The sequence below is a fragment of the Phoca vitulina genome, unplaced genomic scaffold (assembly GCF_004348235.1).
Source record: "Phoca vitulina isolate PV1807 unplaced genomic scaffold, GSC_HSeal_1.0 scaffold90, whole genome shotgun sequence".
NCBI classification, from domain to species: Eukaryota; Metazoa; Chordata; class Mammalia; order Carnivora; family Phocidae; genus Phoca; species Phoca vitulina.
The window spans coordinates 1,058,335-1,073,362 of record NW_022589793.1 but is presented as its reverse complement, the minus strand read 5'-3'; the positions used below and the strand labels follow the sequence as shown (position 1 = coordinate 1,073,362).

The window sequence follows — 15,028 nt, the reverse complement described above, 5'->3', positions numbered from 1 at the left end:
AAATGTACACAGTACAAATGTCTCACAAATGTATCAGACTGTACAAATGTATCACAATGTATTTGTCCATTCTATCATTGGTGGACTATCTAGGTTGTTTCCAGTTTTTAGCTCTGATGAATAAAGCTGCTATAAACATTCTCCTATATGTCTCTTATGGAACATATGCACCTGTTTGTCTTGGAGTGGAATTGCTGGGTCATAGAGTAGGCATACCTTTTCCTTCAGCAAAAGTTGTCACACAGTTTTACAAAGTGTTTGAACCAATTTACACCACCCCCCACCAGCAGTGCATGAGAGTTCTAGTTGCTCTGTATCTTGATATTGTCAGTCTTTTTACTTTGTGCCATGCTGGGCATGCCGTGGTATATCATTGCGGCTTGAATCTGCATGTCACTGATGGGTAAGGCTGTTGAGCACCTTTTCATATACCTATTGTCCATTTGTACCTGTTTGAGTGTTTTCTCCATTTAAAAGAATGAGGATATTTATCTTTTTCTTATTATCTTATTATTTATTTCTTATCTTTTCCTTATAAATATATTTATCTTATTTCTTATATGAAGAACTTTTGGAGTTCTTCATATTTTATGCATATGAATCTTTTTTATCTTTTTTTTAAGATTTTATTTATTTATTTGAGAGAGATAAAGAGAGATAGTGAGAGAGAGCATGAGCAGGGAGGATAGAGAGAAGCAGGCTCCCTGTGGGGCTTGATCCCAGGACTCTGGCATCATGACCATAGCCAAAGGCAGATGCTTAACCAACTGAGACACCCAGGTGCCCCTGCTTATGAATCTTTTAATAAAGTTTTATATCACCAAAAACTTACACACACACACACACAGACAAACCAATCATCACTTCAGCTTAAAAGTCATTTTGATCCTATTTAATTAAATACAAGCAATTTCTCGTTTCAGGAAGTGACCGCAGACCACATAATACATGACATATTTATTTCATATGTACACAGTAGGGCTGGGCCCAGTGGACCCAGCCTGATTTGCACCTGCTTGAGCAGACCACTCTCTCTGGACTTGGCTCCAGAGCAGACTTCAATTCAGTTTGATTGAACAGGTAGGGGGACAGGTGGTAAGCCCCACTTGTTTCTTCTCCCAAGATGGGCTGATGGTAAATCTGCATCACCCCCGTGGACCAGGGTGGTGGGAAGCACAGAGTGAGGTGATCAGGGTAGAAACAACACCCTCTGGCTGGTTTCTAGGGCTGGTCTCCCACAACTAAGCCGGATGCTCACAGTTTACTACGTCTGCCCTGTGGCAGGTTCTGGGGACCTAGAGATGGTTAGGACACCAGCCTCATCCTGGGGGAGCTCACAGTCAAGAAGAGTTGGCAGGAAGCAAGGAAGCATGGCATGGAGTGCTGGCATAATAAGGGCTAAGTGTCACTGCTATGAAAAGGGATGTTTGGCCAGGATGCAATGGAAGGAAGGCTGGAGGCTCCCAGCTCTTGATGGGTCTCAGGGACATCTTCAGAGTGGAGTTGATACCGTTTGAGATGTGCCTTGATGGATGAGTAGGAGTCACCAGGCAGAGGGTACTAAGCAGGGGGTTCCAGGCAGGGCTTGGTGCAGAGCTTCCCAGTGAGTGACAATTTTGTGGCTGGAGGGTAGGGCATGTTGGGGGACAGGGCAGGAACATTAGGGTGGACCCAGGAGGGCAGAGCCTTCCCTCCCACAGCTTCCAGGGAGCCCTGGCGCCTGGGATCGTGTTTCCTGGGGATGAACTCTGGGTTACAGCTTTCCCAGGGTCAAAGTGTGCTCAGTGAGTGATTATTTGTATTAGAGGAATCATTTCTGGTCCCTCCCCATAGTTACAGCTGTCCATGAAACAGAGCATAATGTCTGGCCCTTGGTGGATACTTACAAGATGGAGAGTCTGTCTCCTCCTCTCACCTGAGAACACTTGTCTAAAAAGGAGTAACATTTGGTTCTGTGTTGTTTTTCTTCTGGAGCTGGGACCTAGTGGACAGGAGATGAAGTAAGGTGGTCCCCTTGATGCCCAGGTTTCTGGGCCTGGTCGGGAGAAGCAGGGGTGGAGCTCTTGGAGGAAGGCTGCCATGACCAGGGTGGACCCGGTCTTGAGGAGGCCCAGGGTCTGGGTGGGCTGGAGCCGCGAGGCAGGTGGGAGGGGCTGCTCGAAGGGCATACCTGAAGGACTGGGCCTTCCAGAGGAAGCTTCTGGCCTTGGTGATCTCCTGGGCCAATTTCCTTAAATCATCTCCTTCAAACAGTGGCAACAGGGGATCCTCGGAAAGAAGAAATGAACGTGAAGTTACATCCATTACATGACTGGATACAACTGAAAATCCAAAATCTCAGCAGAAAAATTTTAGAGTTTATCAGATGCGGCCTCCCACCCAATGCAGGAAATCTGTGGGCCTTGGTTTGCATATCTCCAGGGACAAAGAGCTCACCACTTGCCAAGGCAGTCATTCTGCAAATGGGACACTTTGACATAAGGTGTCTGAGGGTCCGTGTCAGGAGCAAGTGGGCAGAGGCAAACCGAGATGCTCACCGAACTTCCCTGAAGTCGGCGGCCCCTCTTCCCAGCAGAACAGAAGTGGTACCTGCTCCTTATCTCCCTATTACTCGGTGAAATTTGTTCTGCCCTTTCCCTATTGCTTCTAGTAAAACCAAACTTCACAGACATGCTTTCTTCGTTATGTCAACCAGTGGAATTCCAGAGGCTAGCGTTAAAAACACAAATTCTCACAATCAGCGAGAGAATGTAAGAAAGAGAAGAAGCTGCCTCTGCCCTTGGCAGCAGGAGCAGAATGATCCTGTTCTGCTCCAGAAACTATTCAAAGACTGATTTGTCGAGGCATTGAACCGAGGACCCTCGCAATACTGTCAAGTGTGTTTTCCTTAGTTACAAGGACACGGGTGAATATTTATTACTTTAACTTGTTCTGTTCTCTGAACTATTTGTAATATTTGTCCCTAGAAGAGGTACTTGAACAAAGGAGTCATGCAAAGCGTTTGACTTCAAAAATTATTCCATGTCCTGTGATATGTACTTTAACCTCCAAAAAGAAATCTGAAGTTCTTGTTGTTCATCTTACTTGATAATTTGTTGCCTTGAAAATGCTAAAATTGACAGCACTGTGTTCCTAAAAGGTTTAAACATGTGCATAACTTTTCGGTCAGATCAGAAGAGGATGGTTGGTATTCTCCTCTTATCTCGTGTGGGTGACGGAACCTGTGACTTTATTAGATTTACTACTTAGATCATTTGAATATCTGTGTTTCAATGAATTGAACACAGGGAGACAGAAATATGCAGGACTCAAAACAAAGAGTTTAACAGCGTGGGTATCCGGGCTCTGGCTTTACCATTTGCTATGTCCTTAGGTGTATTCCTATCCGTTGCTGAGCCTATTTATTCATCTGTTTAATGGGTATAGTAATGGTCGAGAGGATTGAAAGGGGTAGTCTATATAGAGCAATGGACCTGCACAAAGTGAGGGCTCAATGAATGTGAACTGTTCTATTTTTTTTTTAAAGATTTTATTTATTTATTTATTTTAGAGGGCGAGAGCGTGTGTGAGCGGGGAGGGGCAGAGGGGAAGGAAGATGGAGAGGGAGAGAATATTAAGCACACTCCACGCAGAGCACAAAACCCAATTTAGGGCTTGATCTGACGACCCTGAGATCATGACCTGAGCCAGAATCAAGAGTCAGCCCAACCGACTGAGCCACTCAGGCGCCCCTGAACTATTCTATTATTAAACAACACATCCATGCTCTGCCTCTTTCCCACCCTGAGGAGCCGGCCTAGAGGAAGAGCATCAGGGAAACAGAACCCCTTCTAGCCAACACTTTCTAGTCTCCAAGAGAAGCAGAGATCTTTCCAGTTAGAGGGGGAAAATAAAACCCCACCTCTGTGGACATTATATCGAGACATTTGAGCAGACTTGGCTCCGTCGCTCCACAAACCTACCCTTTCGTCCACGAAGCCCTTGGTCAGCAGGCCGTGGATTTTGAGGAGTGTGTCCTCATCAACGGGGCAGTGATAGCGGCCCCCTGTGAGGGTGGCCAGGTTTCTCAGGAAGTCAGCCGCCGCCCTAGTCCGGAGAACAGAGGTGCTGGGGCCAGGCCCGCTGACTGGCCAGGCAAGGTGCCCGCACACCCCCAGCCCATGGGGAGCTCAAGTCTCTGGGGCAGTGGCCCTCGGGCCAGCAGGCTCCGTGTCCTTGAGACCATGTGGGCATCACAGGCCCAGCCCCGTCAGTTTATGGGCAGTGAGCGTGAAAACACACAGCCAGGCACCGTCCTTAATCTAGCTGGTGCCTGCTCCTATGTGTTAGGCCTGGCAGGGACATGGGTGTGACCTTTATGGAGCTCGTGGTTTAGACAAATATGCACCCAAGTCATCACAGTTTTGCCAATAACATTAAAGTCTTTTTCCGAAGGAGCAGAATCTCTCTGGTCTAACACATGTTCCTTTACGGTGATGATTTATAAAAATAACCGTGACAATGCTACTTTAAGCTCTTTTCCCCTCAACATTCACCGGTGGGCTCCTGAGAAAGATCAGGAGGGAGAATACTGCACGTGCCATCGGTTTCCAGGCTGGAGACAGGAGAGCGGGTTCTGGGAGGGCGAGAGAGGGCTTTCACTCTGCGTAACACCTGCCCAGGCCCTTCTCATTTCTCACTTACGGATCAGGGCCCAGGCAAGATCAGGGTCTACGGGGAGGCCCTGGACAGGGCGAGTTGCTCAGGCCTTGGCCCTCACACATGCAGCCCCGGGAGAGGAACACAGCTTGGAGCCGGCTCCTTCTTGCCCACCTGCCTGAGCCGTTCAGGGAAATGGTGTGCATTTTCACATTGCTTTTCTCCGTGAGTCTTTGGACTTCACTCAGAATGAGGCTGCAGCTTGTATCTGGCTTCCCGTCGGTCAGGAGGTACAATCCTTCTACATCGTGAAAACTGAAGGCTTTCTGAAAGAGCACGAGCAGGTCGTCTGGCTCGGGGACAGGCGCTCACCGAGAAACCAACTGCCTGTTGTCCCCAAGGAAAATGTGTCTGATTGGATCCCCCCGACTTGTCCGTTAAGAGAGAGAGACCCCGCCCCTCCCAGCCTACCATGGACCAAGGAGGCTGCCAAGGTTTAGGAGAAAGAGCACAGCCCACTTCCTGGCTGGTTAACCCCAGTGAGTCACTTAACCTCTCTGAGCCTCTGTGTCTTCATCTATAAAGTGAGAACAAGAATCCCTTTCTTACTGGGTTGTTGGGAAGACGAAATAAAGTAACACTTAGTAAATCTAAAAGGCTCTTTGTAATTTGAAAGTATCCGTATAGGGGGTGAGGGTATTTCTGTTTGGCGGATGGGGGTGGGCTCAGTGGTAAAGAACTTGCCTGTAATGCTTGTAGGATGGAGGTGCTCCCCTGAGCGCACAGCTGGGTCACCCACTGCATGGCCTCATGGCATGCCGCATCTGTGGTCTCCACCAGAGTGTCCCGCCACAGTCGCAGGTCCTCCGCAAAGCTGAGCAGGCTGAAGCTGGGGAAGGGGGGAGAAGAGGTGGGGGGCAGAGAAGAGGTGAAAGGGAGTGGCTAGAAGAAGGCTGGCTGAAGCAACCCCCGTGAGGACTGTTCATGCCTAGCAGGGTCAAGCCCCTACAGTGAGCCCCGGGGCCCCTCGGGGAGAAGGAGAAGGTACACACCGAAGATTCCAGATGCAGACCGAAATAGATTAACATCCCACCTTGGCTGCTTACAGGGTATGTGATCTCTGGCAAATTACTTAGCCTCTCTAAGTCCTAATCTCCTTTTCTGAAAAATGGGGACAATAACGGCAATACCTCGTGGGGGCGCTGTGAGGACTGAACGAAATCACGCACATGAAGTGCTTGGCAAGTGGAAAGTGCTCAATAAATTTTACTCTTATTAATAAGAAGGCAAGAATGAATCCCAGCCTAGGAGAGTCTCCTGCTGTCTCCTAGCATCCACCTCTCTGGGTAGAGAAAACAAACAACCCCGAACCGCCCCCCTTCTTAAAAAATCAAGTTCAGCTGAAATCCACAATTCAAGGCCACCTGGTGGTTCCTTTGCTCTGCTTGCAATGGTCCCTGGGCCCAAGATGGATTTCTAAAGGCTGCTTTACTTCTTTACTGCTCAAATAAGCTCTGCCTCCAGGCCTCGGGAACGGTGAAGAGGGAAGCCCCACAAACTGCCCCTTTAATCGTCCTGCCCCCCACCCACTCGTGCCCCTGCCTCTCACCTGTCGCAGTGCTTCCGCAGCTGCTCCCAAATCAGCAGAATCAGCTCCGTCTTCACCTGCTGCAGGTAGGGGCCCATGGATCCCGACGTGTCCACCAGGATGCACACTCTGCTCTCCAAAATGGTGCCAAAGAGTCGGCGGCTCCCTGCTCCGAAGTGGTGGGGGCAGAGGCAGGGAAGGTGTGAGGGGTCGCTCCCTCTCCACCCCCGCAGGGTGGTCTTTCTCACATAGGCGGTCAAATACAAGGTCTGCCAAATACACCTGTTGCCTGACCGATCACTGATCAGATGTCAGCCCACTAGGAAATGGCCTTTGTGGCGGTGTTGGCGGGGCGTCAGTTGTCCAAGGGCAGAGCCGGTCAGTGGTGTGGGCTTTGGAAGGTCAAGGTTTCCGCTGTGGCTTTGCCTGTGATCTGTGATCACTTGCACAAGCGGTTATAATTGCTCTGGCCTTGGGACAGTTGGGTGGCTCAGTCGGTTGAGTGTCTGCCTTTGGCTCAGGTCATGATCTCAGGGTCCTGGGATCGAGCCCTGCATCGGGCTCCCTGCTCAGCGGGGAGTCTGCTTCTCCCTCTCCCTCTGCTCCTCCCCCCTGCTCGTGCTCTCTCTCTCTCTCAAATAAATAAAAAATCTTTAAAAAAATCGCTCTGGCCTTGAGTTTCCTCATCCCTACAGTTAAGCGATGGGACAAAGTAGTGTTAAGTATTGTTTGGAGGGGCGCCTGAGTGGCTCAGTCGGTTAAGCGGCTGCCTTCAGCTCGGGTCATGATCCCAGCGTCCTGGGATCGAGCCCCGCATCGGGCTCCTTGCTCGGCGGAGAGCCTGCTTCTCCCTCTCCCTCTGTCTGTCGCTCTGCCTACTTGTGCTCTCTATCTCTGTTAAATAAATAAATAAAAATCTTTAAAAAAAAAGTATTGTTTGGAGCTGGAAAAGATGTTACGGAGCACGGAGTCCGTCAGCTGGCCAACAGAAATCAGCGGAGCCTGGCGCTGTGCCCTCAAGGAGCCAAGAGTCGGGCAAGGAAGACAGGTGTTAGATCAACGGTTCCGGCTCGGACAGCGTGTCGTGGGGCACATCATGGGGAGAACCCCAATTCCATGGGTGAGCTACCCCTGCAGGAGGAGTGGCAGCTAGTGGAGGAAAGTGGTGGAGGTCTGGAGGGAGCAGCCCGGGAAAGCCTGAGCCGCAGTTGGAGAGCATGGCATGCCCCAGCACTGAGAGAAGGCCCATGCGGGGAATCAGGACCACTGGGATGGAGAGACCCGCGGGGAGAGGGGCAAGAGGTGAAGCTGGTGACGTGGTGGAAGGATTTGGGATTCAACCCAAGGGGAAACAGAGAGGGCCCGTGGCTGGCCAGGGTCACACAGACCGGCGGTGACTGCTGACACTCATACCCAGATCCTCTGATGCACACTTTAGTCAGGCGACAGCTAACCCTATCCTCCTGGCTTCCGCAAGGCTAAATATGGAGGTCACCCAGGGGAAAGCCGAAGGAGGAGCAGATGATGTATCCGGCGTTCTCCAATCACGCCTCAGGGACCTCACTGGAGGCAGTAATAGAAACAATGGAAAAACCGCCACAGAAAAGATGGGCTGTTCTCCAGGAAAAGGTGGACCGAGCTGGCTGGAGCCCCTGCCCAGGAATCCGCCTCGGCTCCTCTGGGTTGTTCTCTGGCAACGCTCCCATCAACATGAGGACAAGGGGGAGCCATCCTGAGGCACGGGACATGTTCCGTGAGGATGGCCGGCCAGCCAGCCAGTCGAGGGACCTCCAACCACAACCGGCCGGCTGATCCCTCGCGGGAACTGGATGGTGGAAACATAGAGCCAGTCCGCAAGCCCCGTCCTTTCTACCTCCGCAGTCTCTCTGGCTCTGCCTCCTTCATCCATCTCCATCACCCCCGGCTCTTCCAGCTGGTCCTAGTCTTTCACCTTCTTTTACCTGGCCTACTACGAGGTTACCTGATTCCACTCCATCCCCTCAACAGTTTATATTCCACACAGCAACCAGGGGGATCATTGCCCATGCTAACTTGACCACTTTCCCCTGATTTACAACATTTATGGCTTCCAACTGCTCTTGGGACAAAAGATAAAGTGCGGGCGGGGCCTCGTCTCTCTGGGATGGTCTCACCCTTACTCTTCCTCATTCTCAGCCACAAAGGCTTCCTTTTTTTTTTTTTTTTAATTTATTTAGAGAGAGAGAGAAAGAGAGTGTGTGCGTGAGCAGGGAGTGGGGCAGAGGGAGAGAGGGGATCTCAAGCAGACTCCTCACTGAGCACGGATCCCAGTTTGAGGCTTGATCTCATGACCCAAAATCAAGAGTCAGATGCTTAACCAACGGAGCTACCCAGGTGCCCTTCACACTGGCTTCCTTTTAGTCTTTGTATTCAGCATCCTCCCACTCCCTGCCAGCACCTCAGACATGCCTGTCTTGCCTCTCTTTGCCCAGCTAACATCTATTCATTCTTCAGATCTTGGCTCAAATATCACCTCCAGGAAAGCCCTCCGTGATCTTCCTGTCCAGGCCTGCCGCCCCCTTAGAGGCTCGCACGGCACCATGCCCATCTCCTCTCTATGCATCACTGTGGTGACATTAGACTTATTTGTGAGACTCTTTGGTTAACGTCTGTCTCCTAAACCGTACGCTCCACGGGCTCAGGGGCTGTGTTGGGTGTCGCCTTCCACCATCTCCCCAGTGCCTGACAGGAGAGCAGCACGTAGTTGTTGAATAATGAATGAATGAGTGAATAAGTGAAGTAGCCCTGGGTTTTGAAGTGTTGGCGGCGTTTGAAGTATGAGGTGGCACTGGGCTGCGCACCTGTGTGTGAGGTGGGACTCCGCTCGTACTGCGAAAGGAGTAGCGGCCTCTTCCCGCCCTTCCCGGCAGCGAACGTGCACTGGGATTGGAGAGAGGCGCGGGACCACGTCAGCGTCTGACCTGACGACTACACCTGGAGCTGACGGCCCCCTACAGTGACTTTGGGAAGCGCAGTCATCGCTCTACCCCACGGCACATGGTCTATTTTACCAGGTTCTACTGCAGAGGACTGGACCTAATGAATTTGCACAGGATCCTGGGGGCCCCCTCCCTAGGGACCTCTACAAAAGTCTCCCTCTCTCCTTCCTCCTGTTGTCCCAGGAACCATCCAGGCCCCAGAGCCTCAACACCCTCCCGTCCAGCGCTAGCTATCTGCCTGGCCTCTTGGACTTGATGCTTCTGACCATCTCTCGATCCCCAGCCCACCCTTCTCTAGGATGTGAGCCTGGCTCTCCTGGGCCAGCCCTGCTGTTTGCCTGCTCTGAAGGGGCCCTGATGCTCTTGGTAAAGAAGAACAGGGGGATTTTTCTCTGTCGGGACCGCCTCCCATATCTACCTTCATGGACCAGTTCTGTGGGGTCTAATCAATACTGAATTGAGCCTCTTGAGAGTGAGCCCCTCAGTCATGTCCAGGAAGGCAAGGGGTGGGGGACGTGGCCTTGCAGGGTGGTCCTGGACAGGCCTGGGTTCTCTCTGATGCCCTTTGGCCCATGCTCCACCTCCCTGATATCCAGCAGCTTGCCTGACCTCGGAACCCAGAAATCATGTTGTACCTGGATGACCCTCCTGGCCTCACCCCTGACTTGACAGTTCGTGCACCTGGCCTGGGAAGGACTGACCCTGGCCCCTGGGGTTGACCTTGCACTTCCCCTCATGCCCCTCCCACCCTCCAGGACGGCAGGCAGGCTCACCAGACAGCAACCACTGCAGCCTCTGGACGTAGCGCCTCATCACCTTCTCCAGGCACGTGATGTATGCTTCCATTTCCCTGGGCGTCCACTGGATATGTCTCACTATCCCCTGGGTTAGGACAAGCCAAGGCAAATTTCCCATCAGCTAGCTATGTTTTCAGATCCCCATCACCCCTGTAAATGGTTCGGGCGGTTGTAGTTAATAATTTCCAAAACATCTATTAGCCATGCATATATTTGCTTACAAGTTTTTTTTCTTTTATCAAACTACCAGATTTATTGTTCTAAAAGGAGTAGGGGAATTGGGATGATGGTTTTGTGGCAAATGCGGTCACTGTGATAATAAAAAACATAGCATCTCTAAATTTTAAATTAGAAAACCCTTAATGGTAGGACAGGAAGTCCATAAATGCCAAACTAAAAGATAAAACTCCCATAAAATCCTTCTGGTGAATAATTTTGAATTTGGTGGCTACTTTTGGCTTTCCAGTTTCCCCTAACATCGATAATGTCGTATCAAATGGCAAGGATAGAAAATGGGATCTTCTAAAGAAAGAACCCACGATTTGTTTTTCATTTGTACTAAATTTCTTTGTTCCAGTGTCAAAGCAATGAAAAAAAAAAATTACCCCAAAACTACAAACTAGAGAACACCTTCCCCTCCCTCCTGGGGAGGCGGGGAGGAGGGAAGGCCCCTAGTCTCCATCATCCTGATAGAACCATCAGCAGAACTGGGGTACAGAGTGAGTTCTTCAGCCACTGCCCCATTCTCAGCAACTGTTTCTAATTCACACACCATGGAGCCCTTCTAGCTCTGGGGGGTAGTATCAGGCCCTCCAGGGGTTGGCTTTTCTTCCAATGGGATCTGCATTTCCCATTTGCCGAGAGCCATCCCACTTTGTGGATAGAAGCAGGAAGAGAATCCGTGGCACAGACACGCACATGGAGTACCCCCCAAAACTCACCATTTGTGGCTGATCATGGGCAGGGGGTGGGAGAAAGGGAACGAGGGCAATGGAAACCACAACTCACGTTGATTTCTATGCTGGGCAGGATGCTGCAGTATTTGGCTGACGCCAGGCCCTGGACTGACTTTTGATGAGCGCAGCTGGGACCCATGTATCTGGAGATTTCCATCTTCAGTTTTTTTAGCCCATAATTTGCTACCCACTTGAGAATAAAGGAAAGAACTATTATCTTGGGTAATGTAGTCTTAATTGAATGATGGTCTGACTCATCTATTAAAACCTTGTGTTTGAAATCTGTCTCGTGTTTGAAATGTGGGGTTTCTAGGTCTTCACTGAGCATCTGTTGCCTGTGGATTCCTTCCCCTGCACTGGGGAGAGATGCACAAGAAATGTGGGGAATGGGGAACACAATTTATTGAGCATCTGCTACTTCCGAGTCTGGTGGGCATTGGAAGTCTGGTTCCCCAATATCCATTTCAACTCTCTCCCACAAAATTTGAGTGGAAAGCCATGATTGGTCTGAAGTTCAGACTCTACACCAATGAGGATAATCTCAGTCTCCTTGTCACCATGAGAGGTACAATAATGGGCAGGCTCACAGCCATCAAGCATGGTTCCGGAATCGACCCCATCAGAACCAAGCTCAGACGTTTAATGAATGATTGTGGGAAGAAAGATGTTCCACCTTCAGGATATGAACAAGAAGGGGGATTTCTGCTGCTTGCAACCAAAAGATGGACGCTGCTAAGTGGTCTACACAAAATATACTTCAACTAGCCATCAATCCTATTAGACAGGAACAACTGTCTTCATTTTTACAAATGAGGACATTGAGATTGAGTGTAGCTGAATGACTTGCCCAAAGTCACCCAGCTAGGAAGTGGCAGGCCCAGGTTTCAAACATAGGTCTACTTAACTCTTTCCCCGCCTGCCACATTAAGCAGTCATTGTAAGCAGGTTTGTCCTCATTTCCAAGTATGCCCACCTTCCTAGAAGTGGAAAGTTGGTGGAAGGAATTACTGCTTGAGGGACATGTGCTGGTGCCAAGAACTTCATACCTCTTTGCTTGAGCACACTGTATCCTTCCTGGGCAACTGGATAGAAGTGCTAACCCTTCGTATGCCCCTTCCTTGAGGGTACTTCTTGTATACAGAGCCTGGGAAAAACAGAGTGAGGTTATCTTGTACACCTTCCCTCCCTCCACCCTTTCACTCCTTCCCTCCCCCCTTGGGCTTCCTTTTGCATGTTAATTTCTCTGTCAGTCAAATCAGCTGGAAAATTCCTTAGGTGCAATTTGCTGAAGGGTAGAAGGGAGGCTGTTAGGTGGATCAGGGGAACCCTACTGCAACCTCCGCTCACCACACCTCAGTGAATCGTTACTGGGTACCACTACCATTTGTACCATTTCACAGTAATCAATGGTGGGGCGGTAGGGACCCAAGGACACTCATCTCCACTCCCTTCCCAACTTCCCAATCAGCCTGAGAGCGGAGGACACTGCCTCTGATGGATGGAGGGTGAGTGGTGTCAAGAATTTGCACGCCCATTTCCCCAGGCTGGGAGACCTGAGTGGCTTGAGTGTAGGCACTGCAGCCCATGTCCTGGGACAGCTGGAGAGGGTCTCCTACCGCGGGGCCTGCTGACCCTACAGTTCCCACAGGGTCACGGGGCTGTCCAGATGTTCGTGTAGCCTCCTACTCACCCACGTTATTCCCCGACTCTGTATAAAACAATGAGAGAGAGGTCTCTGCTTCCCTCCATTTGGTCTTCCTCCTCCGTTCTGCAGTCCCTTCTCTCATGGGCTGGGCTGCAGCTAGGGGACAAGGGGCCTGTTGGCTGGAGCAGCCCCGTGGGGTCACGCAGTGGCGCTGTCCAGCTTGTCTTAGAGACTTGTCGATTTCAGCTATGCTGTATCCTCGAAATCGGGCTCCAAGATGGCTTTGAGGTCCTTTGGGACTACCCCAAGTCTTCTGGCCTCCCCTGGAGCAGCAGTAGTTTGAGCTGCCATTTACCCAGTACCCATATAACCCAGGCGGGGGGGTGCTAAGAGCTTTCCATACCCCTGTCTCGTGTTATCCTCACAGTGCCCCAGGTTACAGACGAGGTAAGGAGGACTCAGAGTCAGTCAGGGTAGAGCAAAGATTCCACCCAGGTCTTGCTGACTCCACCACTCTGCTCTGGACCATTCTGCTATGTCTCTGACATTGGAAATAAGTTACAAGGTCTTGGTGCTGTGCGCAGAATACTTTAATAAACATACTGAAGCCCTGTCATGATCAGCTGGCACCGGTCATTTATCCTTAGCCCCTCTGGGCCCAAATTTCTTATCAGTAAAATGGGGAACTGATAGATGACCTGTCACACAGGAGGGATGCTTGTAAGCTTTAGATGGGACAATCTTAGCGGAAGGCCTGGCACGTGATCAAGACTCATGATCATCCATCATTTCAGTTACTGTCATAATTAATTCACCTCTCGGCCAGGGCCGCCCCCCACTCCACCCACTGGCCTTACCTGGTGGGGTGCCTGCTTTGCTGCTGAGGGGCCCCCAAGTCAGAGCTTGCAGGGCGGAGCTCTTCTCTCTGTCAGGGTTGTCTTTAAGGCTCTAGAAAACAGGCAGTCTTTCCCATCAGTGGCCTGTTCTCTGTGAGAGGCCCAGACAGTGTGTAGCTTACTCCCATCCCAGGGGCTGTGTGTCCAGGAGGTCCCGTCCACACGGGCACTGTCCTCATTCAAAGACCTCCACCAGGTTCCCGGAGCCAGCCCAGAGACCTCGCTTTCCCCTGCCTTCCCAAATTCTGGGATGAAACCCCAGTCTCAGTTTGACCATTAGGAACCTGTGCAGGGAGGAGCCAATGGGAGCAGAATCTCGGACATGTTTGTTCCATCTCCTGCTGCAGATTTAGAGGAGACTGTGGATTTTGAGGTTAAAAAAAAGTGTACAGGTATGTGGGGTATGTGTGCGTGTGTGTGTGTGTGTGTGTGTGTGTATTTAACAGTGAGGGAGGGCATGCTAGGACAGCCATGGGATTTGCCAGAACTTTCTTCAGTTACCTGCCCTTCTTCCTACTGGACTGGGATTTCTGGGCCTCCAGCATGATAAACAACCATTCAGGTAAATTCTATGCCCTACTGGGTACCTTGGTTCTAAGGGAGGAGTTCTTCCTCACTGGGAACAAGGGGAAAGTGATGATGGCTGAACAAAGTCACCCGGGGCCCTGGACCAGCTCACATCACTGGGCGAGCTGTTGTGGAAAAGGCCTGGTTGCTGCCACCTGAGGGAGCCCCCTGCCCTGGTTCCAGGAGGCTCTTGGGAGGCTGAACCAGCTCAGGAAGTACTGAAGGCTCAAGAGGCAGCCCCCGAGACTCTCGGGTTTCATCCCAGAATTTGCCTCTAGGCCGGCTCCTGGAACCTGGTGGACTTCTTCGAATGAGATGGCAGTAAGCTCCACGGGATCCAGACGGATTCCCTCACTCTGCAAATGCACTGTGTTCACAAGGCTCTGCCAGTCAGTGACGTGCTGAAGGGCTCCAGATATCTGCCTGTCTGCTCACAAGCACTGGAGTCTGGGGTCCTCTGGGGTCCCTCTGATTTCTGCGGTGGGGTGGATATTTTACGCAGGCAGATGTGACAGGCTGTGACGGGGAGAAGGCACAGGTGCACCCTCAGGGTCCTATGGGCCCCCGCCAAGCCTTGGGCAGTGGTAGTAGGAGCTCAATACCCAATACCCTAGTTCCTTTGCCCCCGAGAGACCCTCCCGGACAAGCCCTCCTGCCTTACAACCGTCAGATGTCATGGTGCGTGCCACTTCCATGGGGTCCCTAATACCGGCTAGGGAACGAAGCTGGGATGGCCAGGCAGAGTCAAAGGTGGGTGAGAAGGAGGCCAGAGATGCCCCCAGAGCTGAGAAGCAGGTCCCCCAGAGGAGTCCCTCCCCTGCGAGGCCAGGGCTGGAGGTACCCTTGGGACACTCACCCCTGAGCACCCTGCCCCTGTCCCCACCCCTGCTGGCCCAGGGGTCTGGGGGCCTGGCCCAGGCCATTTCAAGATCTAGGAGAGACCAGGAGACAAGGTGGCAACAA

At 51.3% G+C, this 15,028-nt stretch overlaps 1 protein-coding gene across 1 annotated transcript in view; it reads right to left on the bottom strand.

Annotated features, from left to right (window-relative positions):
• Positions 1–1,013: 1,013 nt before the first annotated feature.
• Positions 1,014–15,028, bottom strand: part of VWA3A (von Willebrand factor A domain containing 3A) — a gene marked incomplete at its 5' end in the record, with an annotated part of 52,226 nt that continues 38,211 nt past the window's right edge. The window contains 12 exons of the mRNA XM_032396296.1: positions 1,014–1,622; positions 1,916–1,981; positions 2,171–2,268; positions 3,963–4,086; positions 4,813–4,964; positions 5,383–5,527; positions 6,248–6,392; positions 9,978–10,086; positions 11,010–11,147; positions 12,004–12,101; positions 12,648–12,758; positions 13,460–13,550. Of these exons, the coding sequence (XP_032252187.1) occupies positions 1,930–1,981; positions 2,171–2,268; positions 3,963–4,086; positions 4,813–4,964; positions 5,383–5,527; positions 6,248–6,392; positions 9,978–10,086; positions 11,010–11,147; positions 12,004–12,101; positions 12,648–12,758; positions 13,460–13,550 (1,263 nt within the window). The remainder of the gene's footprint in view (positions 1,623–1,915; positions 1,982–2,170; positions 2,269–3,962; positions 4,087–4,812; positions 4,965–5,382; positions 5,528–6,247; positions 6,393–9,977; positions 10,087–11,009; positions 11,148–12,003; positions 12,102–12,647; positions 12,759–13,459; positions 13,551–15,028) is intronic.